This window comes from Astatotilapia calliptera, chromosome 18 (genome assembly GCF_900246225.1).
Source record: "Astatotilapia calliptera chromosome 18, fAstCal1.2, whole genome shotgun sequence".
Taxonomy (NCBI): domain Eukaryota; kingdom Metazoa; phylum Chordata; class Actinopteri; order Cichliformes; family Cichlidae; genus Astatotilapia; species Astatotilapia calliptera.
This window is the reverse complement of record NC_039319.1, coordinates 25525713-25545466: the sequence shown is the minus strand read 5'-3', so window position 1 is coordinate 25545466 and position 19754 is coordinate 25525713. Positions and strand designations below refer to the sequence as shown.

Sequence of the window (19754 nt, the reverse complement as noted above, 5' to 3'; positions counted from 1 at the left end):
CTCTCTCCCTCTTTCTCCTGTTGCTACTTCAATCATGAAACTCATCAATGATCAGCTGATCGGCTTTTCTGTCACGAGTCCGTCTCTCTTGTTTGTTTATTGCTCACTTCGCGCCAGAAAGAGGAAACCAGCGGCTGAACAACAGCAGCACGTTTAAGCTTGATAAGCTGTTGTTAGAATTTATTTACTTTCTACACCAGGATCCTTTTCTAAGTAGCTGACGGCTGGTAACTGTGCAGGGGTTGATCTAGCAAAGTTTAGCCAGGGGGTCCGATAGGGCATTAACAGGGAAAAGGGGGCACAGAGACATACTTTTCTTTCTTATTCTCATTTAAAATGTCTAGCTTTTAATAAATAATTATCCAAATCTTACACCCAAGTTTTAATCTGATGTAAAATGTATAGAAGTCCATTACTGTATATAGTAACTATTAAGTCTAATATACCCTAGTAAGCTATAGTACTTTTTCCTTTGGGAAGGTACAATCTGTGCAGTCTGCAATTTTGTTGAAGAAAGATGTTGAATCTATTTAATTATTCTTGGAAAATGATTTCTGTGCATTTTTTTTACACTGCATCAAATTAAAGTTAATTACGTCAATTAAGCATCATGAGGTGGAGGGTGCGTGGTTCCCTTTTTTTTTTTTTATTAGATTGATCAGTATTGCTGAACTATGAAATATTTTGGGTGCAGTGTATTTTTTTTACATACAGGTAAAACAGAATAGCTTTAGTGGTGTTGGGTTTTTTTTAACTTGAGTATGAACTTATACAAAAAGCAGCAAGATATTAAAAAACTGTTTTTTTGATTAAAACACACACTATATCGGATTCATATCGATGTCGGCAGATATCCAATTTTATGATATCGGACATAAAGAAGTGGTATTGTGCCATCTCTAATTATAACCCTGTTAACACTTTAGAATGCATCTTCTCAGAACTACAAGTGGATACCTATAAAATAGTTATAGAGGTCATGGATACCATATGAATTTAGAAAATGTTGTGATATTTCTCAGAAAGAATTCATTCTTGGAGCATCTGTGGTCCTAGTTTTTATTCTCTGATGAAAGTTAAGCAGTCACTGAGATGTTGGTATTTCTCTCTTAACTAAAATAAAGGGATGAAAAAGGGCTCTGCTGGGCCACTCTGTGTAGAAAGTGTTGTACAGATACCTGCCTGTTTACCATTTTCGCAATGTGATGGTGATTCTCAGAGGAAGATGCTAGTAACAGGCTGAAAGAGGATCCCTACAGAACGAGAGGTATGCGCTGAGAGACTTAACCCCGGTGAATGCCACCAAGCCCTGTGCTTCGCCCAGTGTTTACCAGATTATAGAGGCCACAGATCACATAAAACTGGGTAGAATTTCACATTCTCAAAGAGGGAGGTCTATGAGACTCTACATGGTGACACAGTAAGGTGACTAGTACTTTCTCTCATTTCTTACCAGAAGCTCCATACTTTGACGTGTTGTCACCGGGGTTCCAAAGGAGCAGCTGTCTTTCCCAGTCGGCTGCACCTCTGAACTTCTATTGGCTGCTGTCTGGAGGAGTGGGTGTGATCGTCTATGTCTAGCCTCCCACTTGTCAGTCTAGTTGGACAGGAGGCATGTTCACAAGCTCCTCCTTGCTCATTGCTCCCTTTTACACACAAGTAAACCCAGCTTCTGTTATGGCAAGGGCTGCACGTTGGCATTTACCAAATAGCCGCGGCATGCCACTCTCCCTGACAGCACCTCCCTGCCTTCTCAGGAGACAGACAGGCTGAACTAGCTGAGAGCAGACGGTAGTGGACTATCTGGCAATCACTCCCACAGTTCAGCGGTACAGAGTGGGGGAAACTGCTCAACATGCCACAAGGTAAGCTCAGATATAATATTCATCCCATATCTGCAGGCATTTGAGGACTGTTGGATCAGACAGTTAATCAAAGCCGAGATGCAGAAAGATGACCTTGAATGTCTTCGATCAGGGACCGGCTGATTTAAATTCAGGGTCAGAAAAGCTTTTGACTCTAAATGGATTTAACAAATGGTGTGGAGTGGACTTCTGGGTCAAGTAAGAATACTAAACAGCTCTTCAGGACAACATCTTTGCATTCAAAAGATTAAATGTCGCTTTTATTTTATTACACTTTTACTTATGCAATGAAGACACAAACTCATTGCCCGCATTGCCCATGTTTCTATTTTAACCTTCTTATGTTAGCATATCATTGTTTTTTCCTTGCGTGAGGCTCCAGGCAACTGTTTTATCCAATGTGCTTTGGCTCCACATACCATCCAGTGAGGCTTTGAATGCCACATTGCAACTCATTGCAACCCTGACCCTGGTGCTGTTGGAATGGGAACAGGGCAAGTCCAGCGGTTCAAAAGCACCAAAACAAAACATATGGGAGGGGATATCACAGAACCTGAAAAACTTCTAGGAACACTTTGAGGAGACAGTGAAAAATGTTTTAAAGAAACAGGGAAAACAGAGCAATAGGGAGACATAGGATGGGGAGGGGGATTCAGGGGGTTGAGCCCAAACACTTGGCTTTGCTTCCTATATCAGCTCCAAAGAGAAGATGAGGGTTAGAGTTATGAGTTGGAAAAACCACAGGCTGTACAGCCAAAAAACTAGAGGAGAGGAAGGACTTTTTCCGGGAACACAGCATAGACAGTAAAACATGTGGACACATATATACAGACACAGTAAAGAAGCAAAGAGACACAGGTTATAGGTTCAGTGCACGGAGAAAGCTATGGTTTGAAGTTATTTAATCTCACTATTAACAGGTAAGGAAACACCTAAATCTTCACAAATATTCGTATCCTGGTATGCAGTACAATTGTGTCAAAATGTGTGCAATACAGTGTTGTCAGTGGCAATGTGACTACGAGGTCCCCACTCCTGTAATATTCAGTAACCCAAGAAAACATAAATGCATGGACTGATTCCATAAGTAATAGATGGACTCCATTGCAGCAGCTCAGCAGCTTGTAGGCGGAGCATTGTCTGAACCAGATGCTAACAAGCTAACAGTTGTTATCACCTTGATCATATTGCACTATATTACAAAAAACACAGGACACTTCCTCTGGGGATATAACAATCCACCAAAACGTTGCCTCAATATTTCTGAAGAGAAACAGTAACCATCCTTAGAGAGTCACATGATTAACATGGCTAAAGATGAGCCTGGTGAAATGTTTTGCTATCATCTATGACAACCGCAAATCTTGACCTGTTACTTTCAACAATAAATTAGCTTTTAGTCCAGTTTACTGCTGCTACATAGGGAGGCTGCAGCCATTTGACATCATGAGTGAACACTGAACTTGTGGTTTTGGTAAAGAATGCTGTGGACAGACATGTTGTGATTATGAGGTTTATGCTGATGCAGGGAGAGCCTTAAGGTCTGTATGAGAGTGGACGCACTCACCCAGAGGAGGGGAGCAGCTGTTGTGGGCACACAAGGATAAAAAGAAACTGAAGTAAAGGGAAAATAGCTGTGAAGAATGTGGCGTTCCTCCAGCCGAAAAACAACAAGAGCTGAACATAAAGGAGGCCTTGATTTTTTATTTTATTTTTAAGAAAATTTGAGCCCATTGCAATGCTTGACTTTGGACTGAATTCATTATGTGCGGAGGTAGCAGGACTGCTGTGCACTGCTGTTCGGCTGGGGCCTGTTTGGGGTAAAGCAAATATTTTACATTTCATTTCGTGGGTTTCCTGTGAGGTGGGCCTACTCCTCCAGGCGCAGACAATTAAAACCTATGCCACAGAAATGTGGAGAGAGTTGGGCAGTGGCTCCTGGGAAATGCCTAACCCTAACTTTGCTATATTGTTTCCTCTGTGGTAACCTGGTGAGGAAGAAATGTTCGGGTCTATATTTATGCGTAAAAATGGACGGCTTGCGGGCAGCAACAAGCAGTGTGAAGCTCCTTTGTTTGCTCGAAAACTGAAAATAAAGCATCTAAAACTGGCATTCCTATTGCTTAATATTCTACATGCAGTTTTTAAAAGTTTGACATTTTTGGAGATAATTACTTTACTACGGAGCCCGCAAGGGACATGGGAGAAAAAAAAAGTACGATGAACTTTTGCGAGATCTCGCAAAACTAACTAGGGATCTCGCAAAAGTTTTGCGAGATCTCGCAAAAGTCCGTCTTAATTTTTTTTTTCTCCCATGTCCCTTGCGGGGTTCCGTACTTTACAGTTACAAGTCTCATTTAAATGTTCAACTACAGCTAGCCTTGACTGGTAGGTGGGAGGGAAAGAGCTAGCGTGGCTCCAGGTTAAAAAGGTTTTAACTGTACAGTTATGAAAAGGAACGTTTTCACAGGACGGGATAGTATAGAGTCCTGTGAAAACTTTAGTATCCTTGCTCCTTGTAGAATCACCTTTAGCACCAGTAACTTCCAGTTATGACGTTCTGTGTGACTCTAAAATCTCTCACATCACTGGAGAGGTACTGCACAGAATCCTGCATAAATCATTCTTTCTTGCGCCTGTATACCTTGTTTATTGAACGTATACCATATTTAGCTGCTTCCAACCACTGTAATAACCTATTTTAAGTCTCTCCATTTTTTCATGTTTTTCTCCAATATTTCAAATCACAACAACAGCTACCTCTTGGTGTTTTATATTGTCAGGTAAAGACCCTACAATAATAGAAAGAAAACCCCAACAATCAGACAACCCCCCCATGACCAAGCACTTGGCGACAGTGGGAAAGAAAAACTGCCTTTCCCCAGGAAGAAACCTCTAGCAGAACCATCTACCATGACAAGTTGGGAAGAGAGTCCAAGAATAATAATAACTAATGATTAAATGCAGAGTGGTCTATAAACACAGTGCGTGCAAAAGGGTAACTGAAGCTTAAAAAAAAGTGCATCATGGGAAACCCCCAGCAGTCTAGGCCTACTGCAGCGTAACTATGGGGGCGTTCAGGGTCACTTGATCCAGCTCTGGCTTTAAGTTAAATACAGCGCTGCTATGTCCGCCTACTCATAAGAAATCAAAAAGTGCATTTTAGCCCCACCAATTTCTTTCTGTGCAGGTACTAAACGCTTATATTTTTCTTAAAGTAAGCCAGACATTTCTTATTGAGAACCTAAAACTTCTTTACTTGTAAAAGAATTTTTTGTTGTCATTGGGTTGAAGTCGAGCCAGCAGCTTATATTTTGAACTGAGTCAACAGAGAGATCGGGATGTCTGCAGTAACAGGTGCTCTGTGCTTCAGCGCTGATTGACAGAGACAATAGCGAAGTCTCTGCTTGCAATCAGCACGCTCTTTTTCTATTATTCATGCTACACTAGCTTTATGGAAATATTTCTTGTGTACCTCTTGATTTTTCTGTATATCTGGAGCACCAGAATGGTCTTCAATTAGCCTTTAAAATGAAGACATATCTGGGTCTCACTGCCTGACATGTGCTTTAGCTTTACGCCCACATGTACGAGCTAAACTTAGACTTGTCAGACGGAGGCCTAAAAGAGTCCTCTCAACATCATGGAAGCCACAAGAAAATAACAGTAAATAATGTAGTTTTAGTATCTAATACAGTGGTTAGACATATGCAAGGGTAACAGAACTGAATATGATGGAAAAAAAGGAATAGTTTATATTATTCTGTTCGTGCAAGAGATTTTGGCTATTAAAGTCGGAGAAACGAAGCTCAAAACAGTTTAAACTTTAGTACCAAACACTGATAGGGGACCTTCCCTGAATGTTGCTTGTCATCTCTCTCTGCACCCTGCACTGTTAATACTCGTCAAGTAATTTCTTTTTTAAAAAATAACACTGCTTTTTTAATTTGTTTCATGTCATCTTTGATTTATCCGTTATTCATGGCACAATACTGAGCAGACTTTATTCTGCAAAATTGCTGTCTGCAATTTGCACATTTCTTTGCCGTTTACTGCCGGCCACCAACGAGTGTGTGAATGATAGAGGTGAAAATTCCCAGCAGGGACATTCGGTGGTGTTTGTCTGTTTACTGCATAGCTGACATTGTTTGGGGCTGTGGCTTGGTGGCCGCCGTGCCTCAAGAGGACAGCAAGCAGCCGCAGAGGCTGGTGGTCAGGAGAGAGGAGGGGAAACGTGGGAGGCGGGAAGAGGTAAAGATTTAAGAGGGGGAGATGCTGAGAGAGGGAGGCGGGGGAGGAGTGATATAAAAGAGGAGAAGGGCACGCCAGTATATTAAAAAGGCAGTAGAGCGTTGCACTGTAAAAATACATCACTTTCCAAGGTGAACGATGAAGTTCTAGATAGTTCGGTGATAGAAAAACAAACTCTCTGAAAGAAAACTGTAGAACTAGTAGGAGGCACAGGGAGAGAAGGAAGGCTGGAAAGTATTGAGTCAGAACAATGAGTGTCTGTATTTATGTCTGTAGGAGTTTATTTTGCACTGCTGGCCATAGCTGCTGGGCTAAACAGTCTCAAGCTATTTTCAGCTCTCGTCCTGGATGGCAGGGCTGTAATCAAGTGAAGATCAGGCCTGCCACTGTTGAATAATAGCTGCCTGGTGGACGGAAGAAATGAAGCAGCAAGAGTGTGAGAAAAAATAGAAAACTTTGGGAAGAGAAGAGAATAAGAGAGGGGGAGAGAGAAAAAGTACTTCGGCGTAATTGAATGTTTGTGTTTTGTTATCCACTCACTACATGTGGGTGAATGAATGAGCATATTGTGTGTGGAGCACAAACAAGGATGATTGCTATTCCGTCTGGTCGCAAAACTTGGACTGAGTCTGCCACCAAACGCACCACAAATAAACCTCAAGTCAATGTCAGAGCCAAAATGTTGAAATCTGCAATATGCTCATTACATTATTATATAACCACACAATAATCACTTCGACCACTTGTAAAAATGCAGAAACAGGTTTCTCATATGTTGTTGGCTTAATTTAGTCCTCCTTTTTCTTGTCAGATGCCCGAGGTCCAATCAGATAATGTGTCAACACATTTTTTGGAGAACTAAGGAGAACAAATGATGGCAACACAAAATGGTAGAAAAAGGTTTTTTGCTTCAGAAGTTCACTGAATCTGATATTTATTTGAAATGCATGCTCACTTACTGTTTGTAATTTTTGCAGGGAATTTTGCACCTTGTAAAACAGCACAGAACGGAATCAAGGAGAAGCCCCCATATTCAGTGGAAACCCCTTATGGCTTCCGACTTGACCTGGATTTTCTGAAATATGTAGACGACATAGAGAAAGGGAACACCATCAAAAGGATTCCCATTCAGCGCAGAAGCAAGGAAGTGCGCGCAAGCACTTTACCAAGGCACCTCAATACTTCTGGGTGTGGCTACCGCCCGAGCCCCTGGGGATCTACCGGAGCTCTTGGCCCCAGGTCTCGATTGTCAGACGCCCATCATCATCATGGCTATACTTCCTGGGCATATAATCACAGGCCACCTGTTTCCCCCACAGGGTTTAAATCTATGGCAGAGATGGAAGCCAGAATCAAGGAGTTTGATGAGCAACCTCTAGGGGAACATATCAGACCCCATCTCCTCCGTGCCTCCAGTCTGCCACTTACGGTTTTACTGAGACAAGGGTCAGAGTCTACAGATGACCACAGCAGCGTCTGGAGTTCAAAGGATCACCTTGGGGGAAGAAACATCTCATATGAAGATGTGTTCCACTCTTCGGACAGCCCTCGGCCACAGGACTGCTCAGGTCTGCTGAGGCGCCTCACTGAAGCCCTCGAACGAGTGGGGGACCTTGAGATGGAAGTGAGGGTCATTCCTGAGCTCAGAGCGCAGATCTGCATCCTCCAGGAGGAAAGAGAAAGACTTCGTCTGGGACTGAGTCCACGTGACCATCCCTCCACAATGAACGGCACCACAGATCCTGGTACATCCTCTCACAATAGCAAAGTATTGAGAGGACTTCAGCATGAAAGTCACAGTATATTTCCTAGAAATTACAGTGTCAGCCAAGATGACTCCAATCCTACGCATGAGTGGAGGACTAGTACAGATCTGGATGAGCTGCTGACAGTGACCTCCCTGCAAGCCAAAGTAGCTGTGTTGGAGCAGAAGCTCCACGAGACTAGCCTGGAGCTCCAGAGAGTGTCAGGGCTGCTGAAGGAGCAGCAAAAGGAAAGCAAAAGGAAAGACGAGAAGATAGAACACCTCATTAAGAATCCTGCGGTGTGGGTCCGTGCAGAGAGGGTGGTGGTAGATCAGGATGGAGATGAGACGGTAGTGAGATCAGAGTATGATAAAGCACCTTGCTTTAGTAGTAAAAGAGCGGTTAATGCAAACGATCAAACAAGGCAGCGACACAAGTCTGCGGTCAGTTCAACATTGTCTGAAAGACGTCCACTGGTTTCTGAAGGTACAGACACAGCTGAGGTGATCCATCACATAAAGAAGATAAAGAGTCTGCTGGAGCAGCAGTGGAAGTGTTTGTGCACAGAGAGTGAATCAGGAAAAGAGGGCAAGCATCTAAAGCACCCAGATCCCAAAGTCAACTCTCTGCAGCAGGAGATGATGGGACTTGTCGACATCCTCATGTCCTGCCACAAACAACATGGAGACAGTGACGGTAAGAAGATTCAGCAGGTAGCTATACAGTTGAAGATAACAGAAGCCACATTTCAGAGTTAATAATAGTAACACTGAAGTCAAAGTGAGCCAGGATCAGTGTTATTGTTTTTGTATAAGAAATCCCACTGGGTTTAATAGGGTCAGCCAAATCTGAAAGTTGGAAGTGAGTCGGCAGAGCTTTGTGTAGTGCAAAGAATAAGAATAATTTTCATCTAATAATTGTTAACAACAACAGCATTTCATTAGCTGTATGAACCTTTGTATCATGTATCATGGAATGAGGTTAGTTTTTTTGTGAACCCAAATGTAGCACACAGGAGATGGAGGTGAGATAAGGCCAGCATTTAATGCTGACTAGTCTAAAGGTTTGCACGGTACAAAAACAGAAAGCAAAGCTAAGGAAAGCAAATTACCAGGAGGCATGAGGAATTATTATTCAGGGAACGATACGGGGAGACTAAGTAAAAAAAACAAAAGGTAATAAGGTAATCAGGGAGGACGAGACAAGGACAAGAACTCAATATAAAGCACAAGCGAGAAAGGAATTGAACAGAGATGATAGACTTAAACATGCAAACTTGACAAAGAGGGGAAGACAAAATAAACCAAAGGCAGAATACTCGAAAATCACCAGAAACTGAAACAAAGAACTAAGACTGAATGTGTCAAACAAGAATAAAGAGAAATGATCAAACTGAGAACCAAAAGAAGGTTAAATAAGAAGAAGAATTCCAAGACCATAACAAAAATTTTAAAACCCAGGACGATGACAAATTGAGTAAGAGGAAGCTGATAAGCAAAAGGTTTGCTTGTAGTCAGTTTTGAAGCTCAAACTGAGTCACCATTTACTTTAAAAGACATTGCATCATAAAACTGAGACAGATGGATTAGAAGGAAACTGATGGGGTTTGTGTTTTGTTTTTTTGTTTAACTGATGAGTAGGCGGCTCTTGGATTTACAGGCAGCATTACAATTAGCTTTAGCAGTGATGAAATGGTTTATGCAAACATAAACAGGCCATTGAATCTAATGAGGAGCATGTAATGCTGACATTTCATCATATCCTTTGTGTTTGTCTTCTGTGTAGCCTCTAAATCCATCCTGCAGACAGAAGGATGTGCCCAGACGTCGAAAAACCTACATTCTGGGGGTGTTAAAGAAGGGTTAGTAAATAACTCCCTGACTTTAGCAACCCTAAATGTTATGATTGTCGGTTATTTGATTTGAGGTTCTGTACAGTCCCGACACAGAAAAACATCATGATTTAAGTCTGAAATATGAGTACCACTCCCTGTTGTCAGTTAAGGGGAGGAAAGAGGCAGCTCCTGTATTGTAAAATGACACAGTGATCATAAACCATATTTCAAAGCCTCACAAGTATGTTTATTTCATTCATCTACAATAAAATAGCCATAAAGGAATGTGTTTTGTGGTTCAGCATTACAATTCAAGTAAAATATCTCCTTGACTGTACAAGCAGGAAAGTATTCACAGCCTTTGCTCAATATTTCTTGAAGCACCAACCACTTTGGCAGCAACTACATGCTGAAGTCTTTTTGAGTATGATGCCTCAGGCTTGGCACGCCTATTTTGGGGCAGTTTCTCCCATTCTTCTTTGAACAACCTTTCAAGCTCCATCAGGTTGGAAGGCAACATTGTTCACATCCATTTTCAGATCTCTCCAGCAATATTCAATTAGGTTCAAGTCGGTCACAGACGGGTCCTGATGCCACGCCTTTGTTATGTTGGCTGTGGGCTTAGGGTAGTTGTCCTGTTGGAAGATGAACCTTCGCCCCAGTCCAAGGTCCAGAGCACTCTGAAGCAGGTTATCATCAAGGATGTCTCTGCACAATGCTGCATTTATCTTTCCCTCAACCCTGACCAGTCTCCCAGTTCCTGCTGCTGAAAGGCACCCCCACAGCATGATGCTACCACCACCATGTTTCACTGTAGGGATGGTATTAGCCAGGTCATGAGCGATGCCTGGTTTCCTCCAGACATGACAATTGGCTTTCGGGCCAAAAAGTTTAATGTGTGAACCAGAGAATTTCGTTTCTTGTGGTCTGAGAGCCCTTCAGATGTTTTTTGGTAAACTCCAGGTGGGCTTTCATGTGACTTTTACTGCGGATTGACTTTAGACTGGTTGCTCTACCCAACAGGTCTCATTGGTGGAGTGGTGCGGAAATGGTTGTCCTTCTGGAAGGTTTTCCTCTCTCCACAGAGCAACGCTGGTGCTCTGTGGAGAGTGACAATCAGGTTTTTGGTCAGAGAGGTGACCTTTCTACCCCATTGGCCTCTATGAAGACTCCTGTGGTTTCAAAGGCCACTGTGCTCATTGGGAACTTTAATGGTCCGGAAATGTATCTGGACCCTTCCTTAGATCTTTATATAATTACAATCTTTATGTTCATGTTATATATTTGGTTTTTATTTTTAATAAATGTTAAAAAAATTTAAGCACACTTTTTCACTTTGCCATTATGGAGTATTATGTGTTGAATTTTGACCAATGGACGAGTGAAGTGCTGTGAATACTTTCTGTATGCACTGTATAAGGGTTCTCAGCCTCTGACTCCCCTAAACATACATAAGACATTCAGACTAGTCATTGGTTTGAGATAATTAAGCAAATTCACAAGATTTACTATGTATAAGTTCACCAACCTCTGTCACCGAAATAAAAAAACAAACCAAAAGTGTAGAAGTAGTTGTAACATTTAACATGTACCTCTTTTTTTTTTTCTTTCATTTTTCTATAGAAGCAATGAGACTGCCACTAAAAATCAGGCCTGTATGAGCCAAAGTGTCCATGATGATTTGGAGCAGAGGAACAGTAGCACAGTTCCTAGGGAGGTGGCTCCTGCCCAGCTGGATGCAGACACAGAGAAGAGAAGAATGGAAGAAGAGAAGCAAATTGACCCAGGCAGACAGATGAAACTGGAAGGAACAGGTTTTGGGGGGACAGATGGAGGTGATGTATCTCTAGTAGCTAGGGCTACAGAGAAAACGGCCAAGATGAAAACACAGCCCTCAGGAGAACAGATGGAGGGAAACTCTGGCTCGGAAACAACCACCAAAGGCAGGTGAGAGGACCTCAACAAACACCCAATCGGTGTCTGTTTGGAAGATGTAATTGCACTCCGCAGGAAGCTAATTTCATCTGATCATAATATAATATGTTCCTCATGTTTTAAAGTGAACTGTTGCTCTATTATGACCTTCCTTGAGCATACATATACACATTTTTTTCCTCTTCCAGAGAAGCAGTGAATGCAGATTTTATTTCTGCCTGTCATTTCCTTAATAATCACATGGACAACATGGACAACCCCAATGATGACATGGTAAGCAGTCAAGACTAGAGATTAAATTTAAAAAGATATGAAATTTTTCTTTCATTTACTGCGTTAAAAATATGTCTGTGCACTACATAGACACTACTGTGTGATCACACCAGCAGAGACACAAATGAGTTCTCAGAACCCAGCCAAATAAACATCTTGGACGGTTGTCATCCTATCATGCTGACAAAAATCTGTCCACATAGAGACATGCAGTATAAATGCCTGCTGAACAGTTTGCAGTACCAGGTTGGGAACTGAGGTATCTGCAGAACCCTTTACGCCAGAACGAACAGACACTAAACAGAGTTTAATAAGGTTAAAAAAAAAAATAGGCACAGAGCTGGCAACACCATTTTTTCCTTCTTTGTGGTTCTATTTGTTACTTCATTGCCTTGTTTTGAAGTGGATTGCAATCACCGCGCCCGTGAACTTGCTTCTATTGGGACATGTTGCATTTCAAAAGTTGAATCTTGCTACAATGATGTAAATCATTTGATTGTTGACTATCATTTTGGATTTTTGAGTTTGGCAGCTGAACAATACCAAATTAAGACACGAGGGTAGCTCGGAGGAGTTATCATGCAATGCTAACACCAGCTAGCTAGCATTGCTAACAAGGCTAAACCATAATTCATTGCATTCGTAAACGGACCAGGTTGTTAACATGTTTTGTTTTCTGATCTAGAGTCAGATATTTTAACATAGACATCTAAGGGATTTGTCATGAGCAATGTTCCCTCTAATTTTTCACGTGTCTGAGCGAACACACAAACTCCCTGAGCGACCCCTTGGACCACTGTGAGCAACAGCAGACGTGTGCACTGTGGTCACGCCAGCATCGAATCCATCCAAGTTACAGTGGGGCAAAAAAGTATTTAGTCAGCCACCGATTGTGCAAGTTCCCCCACTTAAAATGATGACAGAGGTCAGTAATTTGCACCAGAGGTACACTTCAACTGTGAGAGACAGAATGTGAAAAAAAAATCCATGAATCCACATGGTAGGATTTGTAAAGAATTTATTCGGAAATTAGGGTGGAAAATAAGTATTTGGTCACCTCAAACAAGGAAAATCTCTGGCTCTCACAGACCTGTAACGTCTTCTGTAAGAAGCTTTTCTGTCCCCCACTCGTTACCTGTATGAATGGCACCTGTTTGGACTCATCATCTGTATAAAAGACACCTGTCCACAGCCTCAAACAGTCAGACTCCAAACTCCGCCATGGCCAAGACCAAAGAGCTTTCGAAGGACACCAGGAAAAGTATTGTAGACCTGCACCAGACTGGGAAGAGTGAATCTACAATAGGCAAGCAGCTTGGTGTGAAAAAATCAACTGTGGGAGCAATCATCAGAAAATGGAAGACATACAAGACCACTGATAATTTCCCTCGATCTGGGGCTCCACGCAAGATCTCATCCCGTGGGGTCAAAATGATCATGAGAACGGTGAGCAAAGATCCCAGAACCACACGGGGGGACCTGGTGAATGACCTGCAGAGAGCTGGGACCAAAGTAACAAAGGTCACCATCAGTAACACACTACAACGGCAGGGAATCAAATCCCGCAGTGCCAGACGTGTTCCGCTGCTGAAGCCAGTGCATGTCCAGGCCCGTCTGAAGTTTGCCAGACAGCACATGGATGATACAGCAGAGGATTGGGAGAATGTCATGTGGTCAGATGAAGCCAAAGTAGAACTTTTTGGTATAAACTCAACTCGTTGTGTTTGGAGGAAGAAGAATACTGAGTTGCATCCCAAGAACACCATACCTACTGTGAAGCATGGGGGTGGAAACATCATGCTATGGGGCTGTTTTTCTGCCAAGGGGACAGGACGACTGATCCGTGTTAAGGACAGAATGAATGGGGCCATGTATCGTGAGATTTTGAGCCAAAACCTCCTTCCATCAGTGAGAACTTTGAAGATGAAACGAGGCTGGGTCTTCCAACATGACAATGATCCAAAACACACCGCCCGGGCAACAAAGGAGTGGCTCCGTAAGAAGCATTTGAAAGTCCTGGAGTGGCCTAGCCAGTCTCCAGACCTCAACCCCATAGAAAATCTGTGGCGGGAGTTGAAAGTCCGTGTTGCTCGGCGACAGCCCCAAAACATCACTGCTCTCGAGAAGATCTGCATGGAGGAATGGGCCAAAATACCAGCTACTGTGTGTGCAAACCTGGTAAAGACCTATAGTAAACGTTTGACCTCTGTTACTGCCAACAAAGGTTATGTTACAAAGTATTGAGTTGTATTTTTGTTATTGACCAAATACTTATTTTCCACCCTGATTTACGAATAAATTCTTTAAAAATCCTACCATGTGGATTCATGGATTTTTTTTTCACATTCTGTCTCTCACAGTTGAAGTGTACCTCTGGTGCAAATTACTGACCTCTGTCATCATTTTAGGTGGGGGAACTTGCACAATCGGTGGCTGACTAAATACTTTTTTGCCCCACTGTACATGGTTTATTAAAATAATCAAATTACAGCATTTACATTTATGTTAGACTACTTTTAATTAACTGCTTTAGCCCATTTAAAAAAAAATCTTGTTCATGACCTGTCTAGTATGTTAACACTATTGGAAGTAAAAATAACTTGAACTCCAATTTTGAAAACAAAACTTTATTTCTTTTTTTCTTCCTTTTTATATAAAGCTCTAAATTGTTTTATGAGTATGAGTCTGTGGTCTGGGAGAGAGTCCTGTAACTCTCTGTCTGCAAAATACAGTATATAATGACCAATGTTGGGCAATTAATTATATAGTTACTTCTTCAAAAAAGTAACTGAGTTATGCAAACAACAAAGTTTTTTGCAGCTGTTTACCTAAAAATGCAGCCAAGGTGTTTTTTTTTTTTAATAAACATTTCAAACTATTTACAGAACAATCAGCTGTTCTGCATCAAATCTGATGCCACACAAATTATTTGTGCCACTCCAGAAAATAATTTCTGTCCACTATGAGATAAAGGAGAACAACAGCCTGATACATGCAGGCCTGACAACAGGAGATGTATCACTCCTGTAACACCTGTGACATTCAGCAGTCGCCTCATTGTTCTGACACACACAACAAAACTATTGACTACACTACACACTAACTACACACTAACTAAACAAGATTTGCGCTAAACGTCTCAAATCTCTCACATCTCAAAACATCGCCGTCACTCCAAAACTTCCCCCTTCCTAAACAACTAAATGCCATGCTGCCATATCATTTTTTTGATTGGTCGACATGGTACATTTTTCAACCAATAGGAAAGGGTGGGGTTTTTTGGGTTTTGTTTTTGCTCACAGGCGGAGAGCGCTTTCAAGCGCTTTCCTTATAAAACGCCGTTTTTACCGTTTCTTCCCGCAGCAAATATAAACAATGACAGTATTCAGGAAGAAAACCAAACACTGCAGATATTTTTATCATAACTCTGGTTTTACGTGGCCGATCAACACAATTTAAAAACTGGTATAAAGTCCACACTTTTTTTCCGTCAATTGTTCCGTCTGTCCTGCTCACATCTCCAATGGTTCTACATGTTGTCATTAACGTGGCTTCACTCCACATCAGCCACGCCGCTTTGCTAGCTAAAACACCGGTGTCGGCACATAAGGACGCTGTCATAGCTTGTCGACGACGTTGATTAGCCGCGTATGTGCGAATGTGAATCGCATTCTTGGTTGGACTATGGGATAAGGTGGCATCGTTCTAATCCCATACTGGAGCAGCCAGTCACTCACTGACTAACACTGCAAAACAGAATTGTTAAAGTATTGATTTTAATTTCAATTCAGGTTAGATTTTTTTTGTATGCAACGCAGATTTTCTGACCGTGCCAGCAGTGCGCAATTGCGCACACGCGCAGCTTAGAGGGAACATTGGTCATGAGGTGCCATTTAAGGAGCTGCAGTTTGCAGCACTGCTATATTGGCTTTTCCCAGCCCCACAGAGGGGCTTCAAAGAGAGAATGTTTTATATTTTATATTCTACAGGTGGGCAGAAAAGCAACTACTCAGCCACAGAGCAGCATTAACGCTACTGGATATGATGTCTTTATCAGATAAACTTTAAACAATAAAAATGCAAAACTTGTCCTCAGAAAGAGGACATGTGTACCACATATTTCTTTAAAGCAGGACTGCTAAATGTTCTAAACATGTAATATATGTTATTAAATTCATGCTTCACCAGGAATCGTTCTTATTCATATATTTTCCAGAGGAAGGCCCTGGTTGTGTTGTTCCAGCACTGGTTCAGTGCAGCAGCAGAGGAGGCCTCTGAGGCCAGCAGGGTGGCTGCATACCTGAAACACATAAAGAAGGAAACACCCTCCCTGCTGGCCTTTCTAGTCAATCTGGCGGACGACAACGGGAACACAGTGCTTCATTACAGCGTCTCCCACTGCAACTACAGCATTGTCACCCTGATCCTGGATACAGGTAACATATAGGTAACCGTGTTGTCGAAGCTATTGTAATATAACGTTTGTTAGTACTAAAAACGTCTGACATCTTCCCTGTGCCACAGGTGTCAGCGATGTGAACGTTCAGAACAATTCTGGCTACACGGCTGTGATGCTGGCCTCGCTGACAGCCCCTGATGGACCCGGCGGAATGGAAGTTGTCCGCAAACTAATGGAGCAGGGCAACATTAACATTCGCTCCAGCAAGGTACCACAAGCAATAAGAACAAATGTAATAGGGATGAGGAGGGGAGGAGGGGGATATCAGTGTGAGATGGCAGCGCAGCTCCCTCCTATAGCACCCTGTGCTGGTTTGTACTATTTTCTAGGCAGTGAACGGAAAGCTATACCTAACCACATCCATTATTAATGAATCACTTGGTAGATTTTACACAAGACAAAATGATCAGTGACAGAGTTCATACTGAGACTTCTGTATGATGTCTTCTGTGGCTCTGGGAGGAGATTTTCAAATTCAGAGAAAGCAGATGATGTCATCAGGAATATCTTAAACTGGGGTAAAGGGTTTGCACATTCAGCTTTGTTATGAACAGTTTGAAAGACCTGGGTATGCATGTATACCTATCTTTGGAGTTGCTGGCTTGTCCCTATAAAACTGAGGTTAGTAAGACGCTGACTACTAAAAGATAAAGAATGAAAGCTGAAGAAGAAAGAGGAGATTTGAACAATTCTTGGTCTGGGCCTCACACTCTCTCCCTCTCCACACAGACGGGCCAAACAGCTCTGCACTTGGCAGTGAGACATGGCCGAGTTGTGATGGTTCGCCTGCTGCTTAGCTGTGGGGCAGACGCTAACATCCAGGACAGCCAGGGAATCACAGCGCTGATGTTCGCATCTGAGAGGGGCCACACGCACATCGCAAGGCTCCTGCTGGAGAGAAGCCAGTGTGATCTCACTCTGACTGACAAGGTAAGACCACATCAAACAAATCATCATGTAACCTGGGAAACAATGCTGGCAAACTCTTTTCTGTGGTCATTTTCAGGGATCACAGTGAACTGGATCATAATGTTGTGATGCAACAATAGTCTGGGCATCATACCCATTAAAATTCAATTTTAGGACACTGAATTCATGTGATGATTCACCTCCATTTGTTAACAAAATGGCACATCTATCTTAGCATTCACATCACTGAATGCAAAGAAAAGCAGCTTAGATGTGTGAAAGCTTGAATGTGTTGACACACACTGTGGATGTGAGTGGACTGACAGTCTGGATGTAGCAGAATAGAGCTTCCCCAGGATTAATCAAGGCTACAGTAAGACAAATCTCCCTGGGCTGAGAGGAGCTAATCCGCTAACAGTACAATATCTGTGCCATGCGGAGCAAGTGGAGGCAGGGAAAGAGCAACGGGGGCAAATCTCTCTTCTGCTTGTGACAGTCTACCTTTAAAGTACACTCTTAAGAGTGTACTTTAAAGGTAGACTGTGAGAGAATGTCTCACCTAAACCCACACTAATTAGACTGATTAAACTGTGGAAAAATGAATTTATATGGCCTACAGAAACGCCAACAGTTTTGTGCGGTAACACAAATAATGTTAACTTAACAATCAGATGATAACAAAGTCAGGAAATCACCAAATTCTTCAAGGGTTCACCATCTGGGGACCCAGAATCAGTCACATTAATGTTGCACTCTAAGCTGAAATGTTGTTTTTTTCTTTGTTTCCTGTTTGCCAGCGAGGTCAAACTGCGCTTTCCATCGCCATGCAAGGTTCCCACGCCGATACAGCTGCCCTGCTGCAGGCCCATGCTAAAGCTCGAGCTCTGTAGAAGTGGATCTGTTCACATGTCAGATCCTCTCACCTGAGTAGCGCTTCAAACGCAGGCTTTTTTTTCTGAAATCTGGACTAGTGACAGCTGGTGCGCTGAATGGGATGATATTACAATGAGGCTGTACTGCATGAGTAAGTGAGGCAGATGATGGTTGCTAGGGCAGCATGCAATGATCTGGTGTTTTTATTTTGTCTTTACCATAGATGTTTAAGATTATCGCTGATCTTTGCACATCCGTGCAGCAGCTTCGCTCTGCAAACTATGCAATGGAAAGAATATTTATTATGTTTGTTGTATCTAAAAATTGGTTTGTAAGAAGATTCTACCTGTATGTTTCCAAGGGGAATTCTCAGCATTTCTAAGCACCATTTCAATAAAATACTTTCAAAATACTGCATGCCAACGAAACAGAAACAAATCCCTGGAGCCGATCGACCAGTTTGTTTATTTCACACGTTGGTAAAAACTACACTGATGTATGCAACGCCTGTTTTTAATAAAATAACAGAAAAGCGATGATATTTCATTGTTTGAAACGAGCAACATGCAGTGGCAAAGTCGCCCAGGAGGTGGCGCAGCTCATCCATTTCAGCATCACCGCCAACATCCAGCCAACTCAAACATAATAAGAATCCCCCCTACAGAAAGCTACAGCGGAGGCGAACCTAAAAACGCTCACGTACAAGGAAGTAGATATAATCTCTTTCAAGTGTGACAGACGGAACATGGTGCCTTTTGATTTGCAGTAATTCCACTGTGTGAGAGGACAACGTGTGAGATTCACCTGCACTCCAGCTGTATGTCACCTAGGAATGCTCAGTCAGTTGTGAAATCAGATTTGTTTGAATGGCCTTTGTTTCCTCGAGCCCCCTGGGAAACAGCAAGGGGCACTGTGTTGTTTTTTTGTGCACAGAGCTGAGATTATGTTTGTGAGATAAGACAAAAAAGGGATTGCATAGATGGCGAAGGCGTTGGATTTCTGTGTGACAGGGCACGGGTTCTTCATTTCCCCTGAGGATTTCTTCCATTCTAGCTGACTGGCTGTCCTGCTGTAATGACCACGAGCAACTATAAATCGTCAGAAAGCGAGAAAGATGTGGCAGACTGAGATGGAATGGGCATCTTTTCTATTAGTGAAATGTATCCGTATGTAGAAATAACAAAAAAGGAGGCCGGTATGGAAATGCTCTGTCAGAATAAAGTGTTTCAAAGAGATGATAACATGTAACTGTGGATACACACACACATACGCATGTCACATGACTGCATAGGTGCGCGTCCCCCATCCCCCACTCAAAGAAGCGGGTTACAGCAAGTAACAGTGCTCATTTCAGCCTTTGTGCAGGGATAAAAATGTCTGTGACACCTCTTTTTGTCTGCAGGGAACAGTGGACTAATAAAACATACCTATTCCATAACACCCTGAGGGGGTGTGATACAACAATGGAGGGGGGCGTCTGTGCAGTCTGAAAGCATTTGCTGGCTTCAGTTTAATAATGATAATGGACTGGATTTATCTGCTACAGTTTCTCTGTCTGCTGATGAATCACTGAATGCAGAGTGATTGTCAGCGTGGCTTCATTTGGTACA

The 19754-nt window shown here is 42.4% G+C and overlaps 1 protein-coding gene across 3 annotated transcripts; it reads left to right on the top strand.

Annotated features, from left to right (window-relative positions):
- The first annotated feature begins 1553 nt into the window (after positions 1-1553).
- LOC113011260 (KN motif and ankyrin repeat domain-containing protein 4-like) lies at positions 1554-18680 on the top strand. Of its 3 annotated transcripts, none has more exons than XM_026150714.1 (10): positions 1554-1865; positions 6928-7006; positions 7094-8557; positions 9647-9722; positions 11322-11642; positions 11819-11903; positions 16120-16339; positions 16428-16570; positions 17092-17292; positions 18069-18680. In XM_026150714.1, the coding sequence occupies exons 2-10, from the start codon at positions 6988-6990 to the stop codon at positions 18159-18161; spliced, it is 2622 nt and encodes an 873-aa protein (XP_026006499.1). In that variant the 5' UTR covers positions 1554-1865; positions 6928-6987; the 3' UTR covers positions 18162-18680. The 3 variants fall into 3 exon arrangements, with proteins under 3 accessions (XP_026006499.1, XP_026006500.1, XP_026006498.1); XM_026150713.1 differs by having other exon boundaries at positions 1555-1865; positions 11319-11642; XM_026150715.1 differs by lacking the exon at positions 6928-7006 and having other exon boundaries at positions 11319-11642.
- The last annotated feature ends 1074 nt before the right edge of the window (positions 18681-19754 follow it).

Coding starts and splice junctions, on each gene's coding strand:
- LOC113011260 (XM_026150713.1), top strand. Junction 11,904..16,119: donor ACAACCCCAATGATGACATG/GTAAGCAGTCAA, acceptor TATATTTTCCAG/AGGAAGGCCCTGGTTGTGTT. Junction 16,571..17,091: donor TTAACATTCGCTCCAGCAAG/GTACCACAAGCA, acceptor CTCTCCACACAG/ACGGGCCAAACAGCTCTGCA.